A 21,711-nucleotide genomic window follows, 5' to 3' on the forward strand; every position below is an offset into this window, starting at 1 on the left:
AACGAGTATAACTATGCTCCGTTTCAGCTCATATAAGGCTGAGCTTAAAGTCCAGTTTCAATCGCATTCCTTTTTGTACAACAATCAACAGAGCATAACTTTGGTACCAGACTAATAATAACATCTTAGGCGAGTCTGAAATGGTGACTTCGGCTTCAGCTACGGCTAGATCGAGCTGCTATTTTCCAAGCCTGGTTGACGCACCGATCTAGCCGTGAAGCTGTAGCCGAAGTCACCGTTTCGGACATGCCCTAAGGGCCATGACACACGAGGCAATTTACGGGACACCAGTCCCATGCAGTCTCCAAGAAGAAAAGGTATTCCCGTTTGAATGTTAAAATTTGTCTTTTGTGGATCGTAAGACAATGTTTTAAAATGGACTCTTGTGCTACCAAAGTGATCGTGTAGCATACGCTGCAGCTGGTTGCCCCGAAGTTGCCTGCAAAGGTTGCCTCGTGTGACAAGGCCCTAACAAACCTCAGCCACATCGCTTGAAAAGTTTAAAGGCAGTGGACACTATTGGTAATTGTTAAAGACTAACCTCCACATTCGGTGTATCTCAACATTTGCATAACATAATGAACCTGTGAAAATTTGAGCTCAATCGGTCATCGAACTTGCAAGATATGAATGAAAGTAAAAAAAAACACCCTTGTCACACGAAGGTGTGTGTTGAGATGTTTGATTTCCAGACCTCAAGTTCTAAATCTGAGGTCTCGGAATCAAATGCGTGGAAAATTACTTCTTTCTCGAAAACTATGGCACTTCATCAGAGGGTGCTGTTTCTCACAACCATCAACCTCTCCCCATTACTCGTCAACAAAAAAGGTTTTATGCTAATAATTATTTTTAGTAATTACCAATAGTGTCCACTGCCTTTAAACTGCAAGGACCACGGCTACTCTGTGATACAGAAATAATGTTCTATCTTTTTAGTTCCTGGATCACCGACCGTCGAAACGTCCGGACCGGCGCTGATATCTAAACATGAGGGTGATGAAGTTGTTCTGTCGTGTACAGTCACGAATCGGGGCTCTGGGACCATTGTCAGCTGGCTTCGTATCAGACCAAGAACTATGAGTAAGTTTCACGTAGCTTATTATTTCACGACAAGGAGTTTTTATAAAATATGTCATAGTATCACTTGTCGGAAACATCTAAAAGAGGAGTAAGCCTTTCAAAATGTCGTCCTTCGAAAAGGACGTTTAGCCGTTGGTCCCAGGTGTTGTGTAACGCATGTAAACGAACCCAGTGCACTTATCGTATAATAAAGAGAAGGGGTTCGGCCCGATGTTCCTGGCTGTGGCTGCTGAATACGCCGTAGCACCATGTAAAACCATAAAGTGCTACATGATTGGGTCTCATAATTCATAACTTCAATAACCCATCTTTCTGTATAAATGTCAGCGCCTTGAGTACCTTGTTTGGTAGATACGTGCGCTATATAAGACTTCATGCTATAGTTAAATCGCTCCATTATTTTGCACGAATGGCGCGATGGGTACATCTATTCACAACACTGCTCAAAACTCACCTGTTCTGTTAACAATTTCTCTGTCAAGCGCATTTGAACATGTATATGGAAAATGCGCTATAAAATACATTATTGTTATTGTTCATAAAATAGTTACGGAATAAAGTAAATGAAGGCAATGACGCCATGGACCCCCTATTATTTTGTTTTTAATGTTTTGTAACACTGGACATTCCTTACCCACGATTGGCGCGCACCTCGGGCATAATCCTATACATTATTTTCTTTTCAAAAACAACTTTAATCTAACAATAAGCTGTATTTTGTTTCTTTTAGCTTTCTTTTTCAACTCTCAGCGAGTCCATATGGACAAGAGATTTCGTATTGAGACCGATTCGAACACAACGTACAATATGAGGATCACCAGAATAACACGAGACGACGAAGGGGTCTATGCTTGCCAAGTCAACACTCTACCCGCGCCTACATATATCAATATCACCCTCCAAGTTGTCGGTAAGGATGCCTCTAACGAGCCACCAGCGGGCTTTTATTATTATTATTATTATTATTATTATTATTATTATTATTATTATTATTATTATTATTATTATTATTATTATTATTATTATTATTATTATTATTATTATTATTATTATTATTTATTCAGCCATTTCAACAATACATGACAATACAAAAAATACTTCCAGATGGGCTAGGAGAAACAAAAGCAAAATAATTACTGTGGTCCATAGACCTGCCTCTCCACATCTGGTTGTAACACAAGTCATAAAACGAGTAATAAAATATGTATAAAGCAATTTATGTACAAAAGGATAGGAAAGTTAACTAAACAAAACATGTCTATGTGCATCAAAGTTGGCAACTAAAACTCAAAATAATGTAAAGCATGGACTATTTGAGATTAAAACCACTTTTAAGAAAATTGCAAAAATAATTGTTCCTTTCATGATTCTTACTGACTTTATAGTTTTTATTCTTCACCACCCTTATCATCATCATCGTCGTCATCATTTAGGCTGTTTTCATCCAGTGTAAGATGTAGCCCTCCTCATGGTAGACGTCAGCCGTTTCCTATTTCTTGCAGCTCTGGGCCCAATTTCATAGAGCTGCTAAGCACAAAAATTGGCTTAGCATGAAATTTCTATATTGATTAAAACAGGATTACTAAACAAGATCCACTTGTTGGATTTTGCTTGTTACTGCAACTGTTGTTTGCTTATCCTGGAAATCACGTGGAAATTTGGTCGGGGAATCCTGTTTTTATCAAGGAAGAAATGTCATGCTCAGCAAATTGTTGTACTTAGCAGCTCTATGAAATTGGGACCCGGTCCATGTTGTTCCCAATGTCATCTCCCCTTCTTCCTCTTCCCTGTCTACCTCTTTTCCTTTTCCCCTGTCCTGTTTATTTTTTAAAGGAGTACAAAAGGGATCAATCAATTCAATTTTTACCTTCAGATCAACTGAGTTTCTGCATTTCTATGTTTTCTTCCTTGTAGCCCTTTACCGAGAGTGGCTTTTAGCCTTGTTTTTGGCGACTTGATAAAACAAAAATGCGATGAATAATTTTTTTTTCGACACATTATTTTGTAATTTGCGCCGTAAGACTATAAAAGCGTCTTTCTGTTATTTAAAATTTTTATTTTTTATTTTTACACTCAATTTGGTACAACTCGTCGGTCCTTCCACTGCAGTCAAAACGAAATGTTCGGAAAAATTGCAGTTTCAGTTCAAATATAAAACACTGCCGTTTCAAGACCTGATTCCTTTTTACAAATATTTAATACCACAAGAAAGCTGACTTCTTCATTAATAAAGACAAACTTCATAGATAAACAGAAATGTATCAGGGAGTCGTAACAAAAAAAAAAACGATTTGCAAAATTGTTGTTTGGCCCATCCCCAATTCGAGGCGCGGTCGACGAACTGTAAACGGCAAAAAAATGTGTTCTTATGATTTGTTTATGTCTAAAAGAACTCGTCTAAATATTAACTAAGCAATCAAAGTCTGCAGGCGCAACAAGTTGTATATTAATTATCAAATAATTAGCATTTCCTATCTTTAAAGGCAGTGGACACTATTGGTAATTACTCAAAATAGTTATTAGCATAAAATCTGACTAGGTGACGAGTAATGGGGAGAGGTAGATAGTATAAAACATTGTTAGAAACGGCTCCCTCTGAAGTGACATAGTTTTCGAGAAAGAAGTATTTTCCACGAATTTGATTTTGAGACCTCAGATTTAGAATTTGAGGTCCCGAAATCAAGCATCCGAACGCATACAACTTCGCGTGAAAAGGGTGTTTTTTACTTTCATTATTATCTCATAACTTCGACGACCGATTGAGCTGAAATTTTCACAGGTTTGTTATTTTATGCATATGTTGAGCTACACCAAGTGAAAAGACAAGTCTTTGACAATTACCAAGGGTGTCCAGTGTCGTTTGCTGTTAAGCAGAAAGTAATGCTCAGCAAAAATCTTTGCTATAATAAGCAAAACAATGAGTGTGATGATGTGGCATTGCAGTTGCATCAATAGTGTGAGATACAAAGTTTCAAATCCTACTTTAATGGCATTTTAGGCCCCTAAAATGGTAATCAGTTTATGTTAAGCAATATTATTTGATTGTGCTTAGCAAGTGCTTGCACCAAGTGAGATGACTGGTCTTTACCAATAGTGTCCAGTGTCTTTTTTAAGTAATAATAATTTGCAACTTACTAAAACTTGGAATGATGCTAGCCGGTTTCATCGGGCTGTCATGGAGCTATGTGTCATTCGATTCATTGACGCAACATATATAAATAAAAAATGCTAACCAAAATACCAAGAAGAACGAAATACTCAAAACATGTCTTGCCGATGTCGCTTCTTGTGCAGGAATGATTGGATTATATAGCGCTGCCAATGCAGGATAGCCACACCCTTAACGCCTCAGCGAACTGCAAGTATTCTTTATAAATTGAAGTTGAATCTGTGCGTTGGGTACTTATAAAGAAAGCAATGCCTTTACATGATTGAAAATAACTATACGCAATCAATAGTTGAATAGGTACCTCCAAGTCATTTAGCTACACACACCCAAACGATCAAAACGTATGGGCATTTGTTTTGCAGTACTCAAGTTTGCACATACATGTAACAATACAACATACAAGTACAAATTACATACCAAGGAAAATAAAGAGGGGAAAAAAAACCCACAAAAATCCCCCCAGACAATCCGGTAACCTGGCATCTTATTTAAAAAAGGTCATTTCTAAGAGCAGTCCACTTATTATCAAATGTGTACAGGTTGTTGTTGTCCAAAGCTATTTTTTCTCCAATGTGTAGTGAAACTTAACTAAGTTCAAAAAGGAGGTCATATTCGGTTTCTTGTTCTTGAACCTACAATTGTAGCTTTCTTCGCCAAAATAATACATAAATTTTAGGCATTTCAATAGGCATTTCAGTTCTAAGCCATACATGAATTATATATATTTTTTATTTGTTATGATGATTTGTATAGGTCCCATAAAACTAGACTATTAAAAAAAAAAATACATATTATGAAGAAAACGTTATTTCTGGATGCGGCATTCGAAAATCTTCTTGGTGTTTTGTTGTAAACATTATGACTCTTACCGGCACTTCGCTAATTATAGCCGTTTCTGTGTTAATAATAAGGGAATAAAGGGTAGCTACTAGTTCTTTCACGGCCGTTTACAACCTAGCCGGGTCGAATTGCCAAACGGCCTTGAAAGAACAAGTAGCTATACTCCCATTCATAAATACCTTTTTGGTTAAAAGGCGTAACAAAGTAAGAAACTCTGTAAAAGTTATCCGTTTCCGACGTGCTTGAGCGACGTCCGTGTGTTGCATTGTTATGACTGAGACGCCCAGTTTCCGGATCCTTTAGTGCGCGTTGTAGTCTTGGTGCACGACGTTCTCGTTTTCATTTTACAACACAGCGCGGCCAACTCACCGACAGCGCCCGCACCGCCCGTAACAAGAAACGTTTTGTACCAAGACTAGCGCGGAGTTATACGCTCACAACCGATCATAAACACTGGTCATTATCAAAGGTTTATACACCCCTAAGTGACACGCTCTCCACCAATAGGAATAGAGCGAAACTTTCTGAGGTATTTATGAATTTCCAATAATACATACCTTGTTACGTTTTAAAATGTAACATTGTATCTTTTGCTGTGACTTTTAAAGAAACCACATCGCATCCAATTATCAATAAGTTTAATCAGTCTACTTTGTGATTTTTTTAAACAGTTGCACCCACCATTCTCGGGATAGCCCAGGAGTTTGGGAGTACACCGCCCTCTATTGACAATGCAGTACTGTCATACAACGAATCTGACAACGTCATACTTTCTTGCGAAACAGACGGCTCGCCGAAACCATTGTATGGATTTACCTTTTCAATTCATTACTTTTCGAATTAATGGCTTTCGTTGAGGGATTTCTACAAAATAAATAATTGTATTTCACATGCTCCCGAATTTAATAAAACAGACGAGTTTTGAATTAGCTTGCGTCTCATTTTATAACATGGCAACCGGGGCAAAGCCCAATTTGCACACTGCACCATTTTATACTTGCACAAAATCAATCGGCACGTGTGTATTGTAATAACAGCACAACCAGAACGGAAGTGTCCGCCTTTGGAAGCACCACAGACCAGACTCCCATCTAGATTCTGGTTAGGCTTAAAGGTAGTGGACACTATTTTTAATTACTAAAAATAATTATTAGCATAAAACTTTACTTGGTGACGAGTAATAGGGAGAGGTTGATGGTATAAAACATTCTGAGAAACGGCACCCTCTGAAGTGCCATAGTTTTCGAGAAAGAAGTAATTTTCCACGAATTTGATTTCAAGACCTCAGATTTAGAACTTGAGGTCTCGAAATCAACCTTAAAAATGAGAGTAACCATAGAAATACAAAATAAAATCAATTTCCCATCACTTACAACTATTAAAGGCAGTGGACACTATTGGTAATTGTCAAAGACTAGCCTTCACAGTTGGTGTATCTCAACATAAAATAACAAACCTGTGAAAATTTGAGCTCAATCGGTCATCGAACTTGCGAGATAATAATGAAAGAAACAAACACCCTTGTCACACGAAGTTGTGTGCGTTTAGATGGTTGATTTCGAGACCTCAAGTTCTAAATCTGAGGTCTGGAAATCAAATTCGTGGAAAATTACGTCTTTCTTGAAAAGTATACTTCAGAGGGAGCTGTTTCTCACAATGTTTTATACTATCAAACTCTCCCCATTAATCGTAATCAAGAAAGGTTTTATGCTAATAATAATTTTGAGTAATTACCAATAGTGTCCACTGCCTTTAAAATGAGAATCACCATAGAAATACAATTAAAAAGCAATTTCCCATCACTTACAACCATTAATCACACGTCTGCTCAAGAGAATCAGACAATGTTGATCGAAAATCTAACTTGTCAACCACCGGTTCAATTCAGAGCAAAAGAGATTTACACTTGGTGTTACAGTGAACCCCTAATTTTGCCTCCACCATGCAAAATTATCAAACTCTTCTCTTCTTCTAAAGCCCCTTTCACACGAGAGCAAATTAGCAAGGGTCCCATGCTAACTTGTAGCATTGTTGTAAAAATTACAAAATGTACCTCATGTGAAAGGACAACATTTGTCAATCTTGTTACTCAAAGATTGCTACATTTTACAAACGGGCTACAATTAAGCAAGGGACCCCAGTTAGATTGCCGTCGTGCGAAAACCACTAAACTTTTTTTTTGTTCCCGCTTTTTTCCCCCAGAGTCTCCTGGTACTCGTTCACAGCGCGTCAGGTGATATCGTACAATTCAACGCTGAAGATTCTCAATGTACAGCGGGACCAGGGAGGTCTCTTCAAATGCGTGGCAGATAACGGCTATGCAGAAACTCTTGTGGAGAAGTGGATTGAGATCATTGTTCAATGTATGTATAAAATAAATATAATTTTTTTTTTTTCTCCTAAAATGAGTTTGTACGACTTTAAAATCAAAGTTGTTCTTTTGGACGACCCTTTTCAAAGCCATTGAACACTTTCGGTAAACAGTATTGTCCAAGGCCCACACTTCGTGTATCACAACTTATTTATAAAGTAACAAACCTGTGAAAATTTAGGCTCAATCGGTCATCGGAGTCGGGAGAAAATAACGGGAAACCCACCTTTGTATCCGCACGTTTCGCCGTGTCATGATTGTGTTAACTATGATCCGTAATTCTTGTTGTCGAGAATTGATAATTGTTTTAATGATTTCTCAAAACGTAAAGCATTTCATGGAATAATATTTCAAGAGAAGTCTATTACCATTACCTTCTGTAAACCCTGTAAGTTATTTTTCTGTTCCGAAAGTATATAATGGCTTTAGGGAACTGGACATGTTTGGTACTGTCAAAGACCAGTATTTACTCTCGGTGAGTCCCAACATGCTTATAAAATAAAAACAAAATGGGCAAAATCGGGCTCGATGGGTCATCGAAGTTGCGGGAAAATAATAAAGTATTTGTAAGATTAAAATATATCAGTAAGAAATTACCTCTTTCTCAAACAAAATTACCATTTTTTTATAAAAAATACCATATACAAAAGTTCTAGTAAACACAAACTACACGGACAACATGTGAAACAGTTCTTGGCTGGATTAAACCTAATCTGTTCAGCATGTGTGGTACATTTGGCCTTCATTTTGGAAGGCATTAATATATATTTAATCCATCTTTGTCTGGTCTAAACTTTCGGTCTTAAATTTTGATCTCTTTGTGTGATGTGTAATACTGTGTGACCTTGTCCTCGTGGTTGTCTATTCTAAAGGCAAAACAAAACAAAAAACATACCTATTTTAGCTGCTTCCATTTTGTTCTACCATGCTGGCTCCATTTTCATCTACCCTTACACAAAAAGTTTGAACAATCCAATTGTATTGTTTTATTAATTTCCTGTATTTCCATCGGCACATCTGTATCAGTTTCCCGAGTCAGTATGAAATAAATGTGTTTGTTATAGTTATATTATTAACCTTTTCAGATAAACCAGAAATCATAGCCGTTGAAAGGGACATACGATGTGGCGAGGGGGACTATCGCCAGCTCCAGTGCAACGTGAACGCCCGCCCTCAAGCGACGAATACGTGGATCAAAGATGATGAGATCTTCAAGGGAGTCGGCATAACAAAACGTTCCATGACATCGTATGTAGTGTAATAGTTTACCTATTCTAGACTACCTTGGAGTTCTGTAGAGTTGTTTGGTTATCAAACCTTGCAAAGGTCTTTGATTTGTTAACCAAAGGTTCGCTCGTCTTTGTTTTGTTACACATTGAGTAACATTCGATTTCCGTAAAGCTTGGATATAGCCTCTCTTTACAAAAGAAAATTGTGTGTATCATTGGTTTTCCGACCGATAACTTCTGCCACTTTTGTTCTTCTTCTCATACTTGCCCACAGGGTACCAGTTGAATGCCCAGGGAATACAACTAGGCAAGTTTGGTGTCGAGTCTCCGACCCGACCACTATTTTTTTCCTCCCAAGTTCACCATGCCAACCTTCCACTCCTTGTGTGCACTTTTTACCTATCTGTGTTCATATACATCCTCTGTGATTGTCAAACGGTCACACTTAAGCTTTTAAACAATTAAAAAGAACATTCATGGAATTTGGTGTAAAAAGCAAAGTGTACGTTTTATTTGTGGAACCGTTCGAGTGTTTTAACAAAACGAAAAAAATAGATGGTTAACATTAGAAACTGGCATGTCAAAATTTAATTTCAAATAGTGGTCACATTTTTTAGATATCACCGGAAATCTGGAGCAAATAACTATGTCCACGCAGGAAGATTTAATCCCTAATAGGAAAACTCAATCTGAAAAGCGATACTGCAGTAATGCTTATCAGATTCAAATGTTGGGACACAACAACCGTTGTATTTTTTTTACAAACACATACTTCGAAGTGAAAATACTTCCAGAATGCTTTATAATATCGAAAGCTGCTGTAGGCTCGCAAAAAAGTTTGTATTTTTTATTTCTTTCGATAGTGGTTAGTCAATGTTTGCATTGTAACAAATCAAAATTTTCTACAAGGCTGGGAAAATATGTTTCTCAAAAAATATGTATCTCAAAGGTTAATTAATTCATCAAATCAAAGCTCATTCTTTGCTGGGTATTTGCTGTCTGTCTCCTTCATGTTGTCAAAGTTATTCTGACATAAAGCACCCTTATTGATGCAATGCTTTATTCTGATCATATCCCCCGTGCTTTGCTCTCATTATCCATTCATGCTACTATATGTATAACTAAACGTTTTCATGAAATTATGTGATGTCGGATTTCCTTTGAAGTTTGTTTCCCTTCTGTCTTCGGCTTCCAACCTATCGCTCACGTCAAAGGTCTCCCACTTACGTTCCTAAAGTGCGATGAAATACCCATCAATCCCTTCAAAAACAGTGTGCATACATAGTATATTGTTATTATTTACTTATTTGTTTATTTACTTATTTACTTATGATGTTTACCAGTGTAGGACTATAAATAACACACAATTCAGGAAAACATTGAGCCCGACAAAGACCCATTTCGGGTTCGTTAGGAGCTCTAGAAACATTACAGAAATGGTTTTGCTAGCAAACTGACAAACCTGTAAAAGTTTGAGATCGATCGGCTATCCGGGTCACGAGAAAATAGTGAAAAACCAATTAAAATTTGTGCATTGCATCATTGCCAAAACAACAATGAATAAAACGCTCACTGAGCGACAAACTCCAAACGCGAAGTTGGATTATTTATTTCTCATCAAATATATGACATTTCAGAGGGATGTTTTCTCTTATCATCATCATTAAACAGTGTATGTTTTATGTAAATCTGTGATCTTCACAATTTTGTCTCTTACCAATTCTGTAACGTTCCTTTAAGAACTGACATTCAGCCCCATGATTCAGCTTAAAAACTTTTATGAAATGACCAATGTAGTTTTTTGTTTAGCGGAATTTAAAGTCTTCAGACAGTTTGACATAATATAAGTTGTTTGAATCGCACACTTTTGACTAAACTGCTTTGTTTTTGGCTTCTTTCGCTTTAGAACAAACCAAAAATTGTAAGCCTCTTTCTAAGTTGTTTGCGCCCTCATTCCAACAATACTATACATTTTCACTGGTTGATGCGCAGCTTGTATAATAGTATTATAATAATAGCAATAAAAAAGAGGGTCACACAAAAGTGCATAATAGAAATCTGCCTAAAGCAGCTTTATAAAATCAAATAATTACATTCTACAGTCACGTTTTTCAAATGTACTCTACGGAGCCTATGCCTATGTATTGGCATTTTATGTACATAAAGTATGCTTCCTAACTCTGGACTTCACCTAAGAAACCGCAAAAACCCCAAACCTAACCAAAACACCAATCCATCAGGTGCCTTAATTATGTTTCTTTGTAGGCTTGTGATTGTCAGTGTTCAACCTGACACGGACTATGGTGTGTACAAATGCCAAGCTACGAACATTCTGGGCACAACAGAAGATGTGATTGAAGTCAGTGGTGAGTACAGATCCTTTATTGTCACAATGTAAACATCAACAACAACAAAAGTATCAGGAGAAACAACACCGACAACAACGACAACGTCAACGACAATGACAAGTACAAGTACAAGTACACTGACAATGAAAATGAAAATGACACCGACAATGACAGCGACAATGACATCAAAACGAAAAAGACAACGATATTGACAACAACGACGACAACGACAATGACGGCAACAACGAAAACGATATTGACAGCAACAACGACGACAATGATAATGACAATGACACTGACAACGACAACAACAACAACAACAAAAGCATTGACAACGGAAATAACACCGACAACGACATTGAAAATGACAACAACAATGACAACGACAACAACAACATTAACAACAGAAACAACAACGACAACGACATTGAAAATGACAACAACGACAACGACATTGACAACGACATTGACAACAACAACATAAACAACGGAAATAACAATGACAACGACGTTGAAAATGACAACAAAAACGACAATGACATTGACAACGACAATAACAACAAAAACGACAACAACAACAACAGATCTGTTTGTTTTCTGCAAGTGTCACGTTCCAAACTTGATAAAATTTTCACGAATGACAAAGCTTACAAAAGTGCTTAAGTTTAGAATTATTGGTTTTTGATGCTTACTGTAAAAAAACATTCACGTTTTGTTCAACGGGAGACTTTGGGACGCTAGGTGGCAGCAGACTTACCAGGTAAATTTCAATTGTTTACGTAGTTCTGAGCGTGCGCACATGACCGAGAACAATGGATTTTACCTGGTTAGTCTGCTGCCACCAAGCGTCCCAAACGACTCCCATTGAAACCATAAGCATGATGCAGGCTCACATTTCAACTTTTTTGTTTCTCTACCACTTTAAAACTATAGTTATTTAAGAAAGGAAAGCACTAAACTGTTAATGTTTCATTTCCCCCTCCCTTTTACTAACTTTAGGTCGGCTTCGTGCGCCCAAAATAGTGAGTGGTCCTGTCGGTGGGAGGCGCCATTCTTACAAACTACAATGGGTTGTGGGTAATCGCTTGCAGCAAGGCATGGCGGGATTCACACCAATAGACGACTACATACTATCGTACTATGGTTGGTGGTATCAGGTAAAGTTATTAGTTTTGTTGAACAATAAGCATGACGGAATGAATTTCAACAACTTCAATACCATGTGTGATGTTAACCCTCGTACCTATTTGATCTTGTGACTAAGTTCCCAGTGCCACGTTTTAACACGCCACACTGTTTTCGTATATCGAACGTTTAAAAGTGACCCAGTTATGTCCGCTCGATCGATCACAATGGACTATATAACTGTCCCAAGTATGATTAAATATTTACTTCAGCTTCGGGACTAATTATAAACATGTACAATTCATATTTTGGAATTGATTTTCGCATTATTCAGATAAAAACATAATTCTCAGATCCTATAACACTTAGTTTTTAAATCGTGAAGGGCTTGGATTGCATAAGTTTAGACAGAAATCTGAAAATTTATCCTTTTTGTGAAAACTGAAAAGCCTCAGCAAATATAAAAGTTGTCTTCATGGAATTGCATTGTGTTACAGGAGCGGGAAGATGGCGGGACAGAAAAGGTGTTCTCGCATAGCAGAGACTCGCCTCTAGAGGTCGCTATACCCCACGACCCGGATCTAAGCAGACAGGTGTACATACTACGAGACTTGAGGGCGAATGTTACCTACGAAGTTACCCTTAGAGGGGTCAACAAATATGGAGATGGCGACAATGTGTCGTTCACGTTTTACACGTCATTGGGTGGGTATTTCATGTTGAGTGTTTCCTTTGTAAGACCACCAGGCTGGTGACACTTTTGTACCATTCTCTTGATGTTGAGCGAGTACAAACTCGCTCAATAAAATCACTATCCATACGGGTACCAGCAAACAAGGATTGCTACAAACACTCGTTCCTACCGAAAACTACAGCAGAACGGAACCTCCTCCCAGCTGCTGTGAGAGAAGCTCCCTCACCTGATACATTCAAACAAGTCTATACACAACTTAAACCTGTATAGGCTCGATTTCACAAAGCAATAAAATCCATCGTAAGACAAATTTTCAGTATCACCATAGTGATTTGCATTGTGACATCACACTTTACTAAGCAACTACGACTGATTTGCAGTTACGATCAATTTTAGCTGTTTGTGAAATCGGCCCCATTATAGCGCATTATAATTAAAGTCCCCAGCACCATACATCTGCAACCTATACATCCCATAATTGGGAGATTGCTTGCAGTACTGATCCAGACGCATGCTGGAATGCAAATCGCGATCAACCCTACAAACTGACACATCTTACTTTTGAAAATAGAAATCACTGAAAATGGCGTCTAAACCGGATTACCTTTGTTACACTAGAACCCTTCAATAAATCAATTATTTTCCATATGTGGGCACTGGAATCCTTATATCTGATAAATATCTCTTTTCTATTGTTACAGCCTAAATTAATAAGCAGTACAATACGAACGAATCTTGTTACTCCTTGACACCAAAATGAAATCGGATTAAAACAGAAAGTTTTCGTTTTCACAAAGCAACATACTCCAATGTGTACAACTCTTAAGTGTGTAACCTTTCGTAAAAACGGAGGTCCGTGCTCTTGTCAACACCCACAGTTAGTTTGTGTCAGAATTCATGAATATTGTTTTTTCTTCACATTTTGAGCATTGTGTCCCAAATTGTTTACATCATCAAGCAGAGTTTATGAGCCTGAATACGGTATTTTACTTTGGTTGTGTGTCCCCTTTTTTGTTATCGTACACCACCTCTTAAATCACAAGAGTCTATATCCCACATTGTATGTTTGTTTGTTTATTTGCTTTTCTTTTGCATAAAGTACGCATAACACTTTAAGACGGCACTTTCCTCACAATATTTCATTGTTTGCGGCACTCATTTCACCTTTGCACCTTTTACAGAGAAGCCATCCAGCACTGCACAAGGTAATGTGATGTTTAAAGGCAGTATATACCTTTGTTTTTGGAAACGTTCAATATTGTTCTAGTCCTATATAAGACATGGGGTGCGTCACCTTAAAGGCACTAGACACGTTTGGTAATTGTCAAAGACCAGTCTTGTCCCTTGGTGTATCTTAGACTTGACTCAAGTCCCAATCCCGTGCCATCCCAAGGAAACTACTGTTTTGTGATGCTCTGCATTCCCAAACCTGTTCCGCATTCTCGGGACTACATTTTGACGGCGAGCGCGCACTGTACTGTATGCTACGGGTTGTTTCATAGTAAGTTGGGGTGACATGCTTAGGGACCTCTCACACAAGAATGGGACTTGAATCAAGTCTAGGTGTATCTCAACGTATACAAATAACAAACCTGTGACAATTTTGACTCAGTTGCAGGGAGAATAATGGAAGAAAAAAAACCCAAGTTGTGTGCTTTTGCTTGAGTTCGAGACCTCAGCTTAGATCTCGAAATCAAATTCAAATATTTTAATGAGAAATTACTCCCCACTCAAAAACTGTGTTACTTCAGAGGGAGCTGCTTCTCACAATGTCTTATACTATCAACAGCTCTCCATTGCTTGTTAATACCAAGTAAGTTTTTGTGCTAACAATTACTTGGAGTAATTATAGTGTCTACTGCCTTCAAAGGCAAAGTATACTTTTGATTTTTGGAACCTTGCAATTTTTAATCCTTCATATTAAGGTATGGCTTGGGTGCGTCGCCTTAAATAGTGCGTAGACTGTTGCAGAGAAACACAAGAATGATCAACTAGTCAAAAACAGTTGCCAAACCAAGATTTATTTATTTGATGACGTCAACAGATTTAAATCAAATGATTCGTCAAACACTTGTTTAATCTTCAACCAGAACGGTTGTTAACAATAAGTCTGCATGCTTGTTTTGATGATCACATAAATGATGACCGTTTCGTTTGTTGAATGAGTAAATTCATCCTAATCATGTTTGTTTTATTAAATTTTTTTGTACACTTACGTAATAAGATAGATGTCAATTAAATTAACAACGTTGACGTACGTGTGGGAGTAGGGGTTAAAGACATTGGACACTATTGGTAATTTTCAAAGACCAGTCTTATCACTTGCTGTATCTCAACATATGCATAAAAAATTTGAGCTCAATCGGTCATCGAATTTGCGAGATAATAATGAAAAAAACAACACCCTTGTCACACGAAGTTGTGTGCTTTACAGATGGTTGATTTCGAGACCTCAAATTCTAAATCTGAGGTCTCGAAATCAAATTCGTGGAAAAGTACTTATTTCTCGAAAACTACATTACTTCAGAGGGAGCCGTTTCTCACAATGTTTTATACTACCAACCTGTCCCCATTACTACCAAGTAAGGTTTTACGCTAATAATTATGTTGAGTAATTACCAATAGGGTCCACTGCCTTTAAACAAATCGATTTACTCTCAGCGGTAACTTGAGAACCATCGACTGTTGATCCAGTGTTGTTTCTGCAAAATTTTCTGACATTCAGTATGTGAATGTGCTATGTTGTTGTTTGTAAACGTAGAAAAGTATGTCAAGTGACACTGCACTGAGCATGCTGCACGAAACTATATTCCTATTTGATCAAGAGATTTAAGGTATCTTGGAGTATTTTTTCAATTTCTTCGTTATGTGTAATACCTTTCGAGTCATTTGATTATGTTATTACATTTTTTGATGAACTAATTAGCATAATTACCGGGTGAAATCCATTGTTCAAGCTAGTCTGTGCATGCTCAGAACTACGTCAACTACGTCACCTATGCAAATGTAACTTATTATAGAACCTGACTGCTTTTCTAGCTAGGAGAAATTGACAGCTTTTTATCATTTCTTTGTAGTCAACTCTTGGGAAACAACGCCATATCCTGTCACAAGAAAAACAGTCAAGCCACAACGTAAGTCATCACATTCACATTATCGACTAGTTACTCTGAATCAAAATCTGTCAATTTTTCAAAAATAGTTTTCGTTTAATTTGTTTTGGTTGATCGGCTGTTAGCAAGGCTACAACAGGGACTTAACCATGTGAGCTAAACATCTTAATGTTCTCTTGTGCGTTAAACAACAGAGGGGATAGCCTTTAATAGTCAAGGCGCACGCGGCACACCGGATAGCACGCACAGCCCCAAAAATTTAACGCACGAAAAAAAGACTATCACCGCGAGGGGCGAAGCCGCGAAGCGCCTTTACCAACTCGTTTTGGGGGCCTTATGTTTTTCTTTACATATTTTGCCAACGATTTTGGGGGGGGGGGAGAAAATGTCACGAATTTGCATCGAACGTTCTTGAGACGTCATGCAAGTAATTGTGGCTTCTTATTGGCCAGCAACTCACCACGCTAATGCATTATGCATTACATTTTCTCCCACCAAAATCGTTGGCAAATGTAAAGAAAAACATAAGGCCCCAAAACGAGTTGGTAAAGGCGCTTCGCGGCTCGCGGTGACAGTCTTTTTTCGTGCGTTACATTTTTGGGGTTGTGCGTGCCATCCGGTGTGCCGCGTGCGCCTTGACTAAAGGCAACAGAGGGGAAGGCTTTACGTCCCATTCGAAATAAACGGTCAAAGTGTCTAAAGCCGGCCTCAGGTCGACACAAAAAACAGTCGGCGACGGACTTTTCAGAATCACACTGCGCCTGAGCTAAGACCTTCGGGAACTTTTCAGTCGGCGATTATTTACGACCTGAGCGTAACTGCGATGATTTACAGACAATCTGAAACAGTCGCCGCTCGAAAAAATTAACAGTCGCAAGAGTAGAACAATTTCAACTTGTACAACGTGATCCCGGCCGTCGGGAATCAATCGCTGGCGCACGATTTCTCAGTTTTTGTGATCTGAGCATATTTTGCCGACGGTTTGTTGCGGGCGCAAGAAAATCGTAAGGTCAACCTGAGGCCGGCTTATAACTACTAGTGGTCTGCGACTCGAACCCCCAAAACCACAGAGCTCGACTAAATCCATTGCGTTTAGCCGCAATCTCGGGCATACTTGAATTGAACAGTAAAAAAAAAGAAGAAAACAAAAAAAAAGAAAACTGGCAAAAGCAACGAAAGCAAAACTACTAACTATATCAAATGTCATCACTCAGTTTAACCGTTTCTGATACAGCATTGATATTTATTTAACAGTTTTGTTTGTATTTTTTCTCAACAGGATCGCTCAGATGGGCAAACGCTGGACCAGCTCTATTCACTGTTTTCAGACAAACTTCTATTGTCACAGCTTCAATCTTATTAACCATCGTATTGCTGTAGTAAAGAAGGTGCACTGACAGGCTCTTAAATTATCATTCAACAGGGCCCAATTTTATAGAGCTGCTTAAGCACAAAAATAAGCTAAGCAAAACAAAATTATGCTTATCAGAATTAGGTTAGCATGCAAAATTACCATGTCACATACACAATCTGTGACTTGTTTCCTGCTAAAATTTGCTTTGGAGAGATTTTTTAAAGCAGTATTTCTGAATATTAATGTTGGTTTTTACCCATATACACCGATGTGTATTAGCACTAGTACTCAGTCCGAGTCCTGTGAAACATATCACAGGCATATTACTCGAGTGGGATTCGAACCCACAACCCTTACAATTCTAGAACAGTGTCTTTCAAACTAGACTACCGAGATTGCCCGGTAGAGCTATGAGGCAGTTCCAATCCTATGTTTTGGCAGCGTTAGATGTCAATTTGCACCGGGTACGCTTAAGCAGCTCCATGAAACAGGGCCCGGGCCCAATTTCATAGAGCTGCTAAGCACATACATTTGCTAAGCATGAAATATTTCCCTTGATAAAAACAGGATTAGGCCTACCAACCAAATGTCCACGTGACTTCAGGATAATAAGCGAACAACAGCTGAATACCAGCAACAAGCAATATGCAACAAATAGAAATTGGTTTGTAATCCTGTTTTTATCAAGGAAGAAATGTCATGCTAAGCAAATTGTTGTGCTTAGTAGCTCTATGAAATTGGGCCCGGGTCTCTGATTATTGTCACTGAATATACTCATTGAATGGCCCGCCAATGGCACACTTTACGTAGGTCAATTAAAGGAACACGTTGCCTTGGATCGGTCGAGTTGGTCTTTGAAGAGCGTTTGTAACCGTTTTTTATAAAATGCATATGGGTAGAAAGATGTTGTAAAAGTAGAATATAATGATCCACACAAACATGCCTCAAAATTGCATGATTTTCCTTTTACCTCGTCGACTAACACGTCGGCCATTTATGGGGGTCAAAATTTTGACCCCCATAAATGGCCGACCATGTCAGTTCGCACAGTAGAAGGAAAACCACGCAATTTCGAGGCAAACTTGTGTAGATCATTGTATTCTACTTTTAAAACATCTTTCCAACCATATGCATTTTATAAAAAACGGTTACAAACGCTTTTGTTTTGACCAACTCGTCCGATCCAAGGCAACGTGTTCCTTTAAGGCCTTGAAAAACGAGACAGGCAAAACTGGTACCAGGATGTGTATTAAATCCAAAGACATTTAAATAATCTCATACTAGACTTCGAGAGAGCCCTATCCATATCCATGTAATTAATACACAGTTGTATAAAACTAGCAAGCTTAAAATTAATGTAAATAATAACTTCAGTAACCACAGTCATTGTTTCGGCAGGTATCGAAACGACTTTAGCTGCTAAGATTTAAAACTTGCTTTTGTAAATGTATAATCTGTGTGTGACAATAACTAAGCTGCTGCAGCAATAACTTAAACAATCATACATAAATACCTCAGACAGTTTCGCTATTTCTATTGGTGGAGAGCGCGTCACGTGGGTGTGTATAAACCTTTGTTTATGACGAGTAAAAAGTGTTGAAACATGACACGCGAGCTTGCACCTGTTCTTATAAGACAGTTTCTTCATTCCTATTGGTCGAGAGCAACGGCTGAAACAGTTGTGCCACATCACGCGATTCGCGCGACACGCACAGCATTCCCTTATAAGGAGTTGTTTATCCGAGGGCGGCGGAGGGCTTTACCATTTCATAGCTAGGGGGGTGTTGTGATGAAAGAAATCATTGAACAATTATAATTTGTGCATTTATTTTACTTTTTGACCAAAAAGTGTTGCACCTGTTCTTATAAGACAGTTTCTTCATTCCTATTGGTCGAGAGCAACGGCTGAAACAGTTGTGCCACATCACGCGATTCGCGCGACACGCACAGCATTCCCTTATAAGGAGTTGTTTATCCGAGGGCGGCGGAGGGCTTTACCATTTCATAGCTAGGGGGGTGTTGTGATGAAAGAAATCATTGAACAATTATAATTTGTGCATTTATTTTACTTTTTGACCAAAAAGTGTTGATGTTTTTGACCGAAAAGGTGTTTATGAATGGAAATCAAAGTGTGTTGAATCGGTTTTCAACTAGTGGTTTAAACCCGCCGAGGCATGGTTCTTGATAGTTTACCTCGACTTCGTCTCGGTAAAATTGTCAAGAACCAGGCCTCGTTGGAATTAAACCACTAGTTGAAAACCTCTTCACCACACATTGATTCCCTTAATACAAAAACAAACAATGTTTCGTCACAAATAAAAAATAAAAACATGTTTTAAAAAGCTTGTTTGTTATGTTAATACCAACTGGTAGTAAACAAGTTATGTTAAAACAAATTATGCACACAATTTTTAAACTTTAATCTGATTATTTATAATGCGTGGTGGACTCGTCACATCGTGAAAACGGTCTTTAATTTATTAACATTAAAGGGACACGTTGCCTTGGATCGGGCGAGTTGGTCTTTGAAAACAGTTTGTTATACAATACATGGTCCAATGGAATAACATGCCATGCCGGCTATGTTAGTTCACAAAGTAAAAGGAAAACCGTGCAGTTTCGAGGCATATTTTTTGTGTGGATTATTATAAATTTATTCTGCTTTTAAAGCATTTTTCTAGCCGTATGCATTTTATAACAAACGGTTTCAAACGCTATTCATGGAGCAACTCGACCCAGAGACTCATGCGGGGCACATGTTTGGTTGAAACATCCAATGGTACGTTTCTCAGCACATGATTCGAAGCTGCTTCGTTATTAGATTGTTTTGTTTAGCATTCTTTCTTACAATTATTAACGTTAAGGCACTACCTGTGTTAATTTAACCCTAATTGCTTGCTTGCTTATATAAGCACTTAATTAATAAGTTATCCTTGTAAATATAGGAGAGCTGCAAGCACATGCTGGGGCAATGTTAAAATATGTCAATGTAATCATTGGAAAAGGTTGGCCACTGAACTCTCTTCGACAGATATCAAGGAAAAAAGTACAATTGTTTTGTAAAGTGTTTAATAATCAATTGTTGTTGAAATGCATATTATTTTAGAAACCTCCAATGCCATGAAAGGAAACAGTTTTGTTTATCAGTAACTTGCGTGTTCAGCAACTAGACTTGCAGTTTCGTGATTTTCTAGGCACGATGCCAAATAAATGTGGCGTGACTTATATTTTAGGGAAAAACACCCAGTGAAAGCAATTCAAGAATGAAAACAATTTACAGTCGTGTAATGATTACAAAATTCATGCTGTGAGGGCCGTTTAATATTTTATATACCTCCATTATAAAAAACACACAACCCCAAACCCTCCAAAATGGTATTAAGAGTCAGTTCAGGTAAATAATTGACATAGTTGCTCACGGTCAAAAAATGATTTTTTTTTATACTTTGTGGGTGGGAGGGCCTTGGGGTGCAAGTAAACAAAATTGCATTTTTAATTCCATATATAGCCCGTTGCCATGGTTACAGCTCATTTTGTTTTTTGGCCATTTTAGGCCGATTTTGAGGTCTGAAAAACTGGTTTTTAGCTCATATTTACAACTCCACCCCACCAAAATGCAAATTTTTTTCAAAAAACCTTTTATATCACTACAAAGTATCATCCTTGGCCTTCCTTGAGAAAAAAAATTATTGCTTTAAATATCACCCTTGTGCTATTTTTGCATCATGCATTACAGTATGATTTTAGAACTTGCAAAATCGACATTTTTACCCTATTTTTGGACCCCAAAATGTCAACTTGCCAGGGGTCTCAGAAAATTCTCCTTTCGGCTGTGATTAGGGCAAACATTGGTCTTTCCATATCTGGTGTCAAAAACTTGGGCAATTGTATCCTGTTGTGACAGTACTGCCTCAAAACTAGACTTTTTTCCCCAAAACGTGAAAAATGCCATTTTAAGGGTCTTTTCACATATATCGACATACGTGTCCACGGTAAAAAATAAGGAACATTTTTGTTATACTTTGTGGATGGTAGGGACCTGGGGTCCAAATAAACAGCATTTACATTTCAAATCATAATATAACACGTTGCCATGGTAACAGTTTATTTGTTTTTAGGCCACTTTAAGCCGATTTGGGGGTCTGAAAAAACTGTTTTTTAGTTAATATTTACAACTCCACCCCACCAAAATCAAAAATATTTCATAAAACCTTTTCCATCACTACAAAGTATCATCCTTGGCTTTACTTGGGACAAGAAAATATTGCTATAAAATTCACCCTTTTGCTATTTTTAGAACATGCATTAGAATATGTTTTTAGAACTTGCAAAATCAACATTTTTACCATATTTTGGCCCTCAAAATGTCATTTTTTTCAGGGGTCTCA

The 21,711-nt window shown here is 37.8% G+C and overlaps 1 protein-coding gene across 2 annotated transcripts in view; it reads left to right on the forward strand.

The window, feature by feature from the left end:
- Nucleotides 1-17,542, forward strand: part of LOC139951652 (neurotrimin-like) — a 41,020-nt gene extending 23,478 nt beyond the window's left edge. The window contains exons 3-13 of one of the 2 annotated variants that reach the window (XM_071950625.1): nucleotides 937-1,080; nucleotides 1,811-1,990; nucleotides 5,761-5,893; nucleotides 7,292-7,452; nucleotides 8,546-8,708; nucleotides 10,955-11,055; nucleotides 12,037-12,194; nucleotides 12,660-12,867; nucleotides 14,038-14,061; nucleotides 15,934-15,990; nucleotides 17,249-17,542. In XM_071950625.1, coding sequence (XP_071806726.1) covers nucleotides 937-1,080; nucleotides 1,811-1,990; nucleotides 5,761-5,893; nucleotides 7,292-7,452; nucleotides 8,546-8,708; nucleotides 10,955-11,055; nucleotides 12,037-12,194; nucleotides 12,660-12,867; nucleotides 14,038-14,061; nucleotides 15,934-15,990; nucleotides 17,249-17,349 — 1,430 coding nt within the window. In that variant the 3' untranslated portion in view covers nucleotides 17,350-17,542. The remainder of the gene's footprint in view (nucleotides 1-936; nucleotides 1,081-1,810; nucleotides 1,991-5,760; nucleotides 5,894-7,291; nucleotides 7,453-8,545; nucleotides 8,709-10,954; nucleotides 11,056-12,036; nucleotides 12,195-12,659; nucleotides 12,868-14,037; nucleotides 14,062-15,933; nucleotides 15,991-17,248) is intronic. The other variant, XM_071950626.1, reaches the window with a different exon arrangement.
- The last annotated feature ends 4,169 nt before the right edge of the window (nucleotides 17,543-21,711 follow it).

Source organism: Asterias amurensis, chromosome 19 (genome assembly GCF_032118995.1).
Source record: "Asterias amurensis chromosome 19, ASM3211899v1".
NCBI classification, from domain to species: Eukaryota; Metazoa; Echinodermata; class Asteroidea; order Forcipulatida; family Asteriidae; genus Asterias; species Asterias amurensis.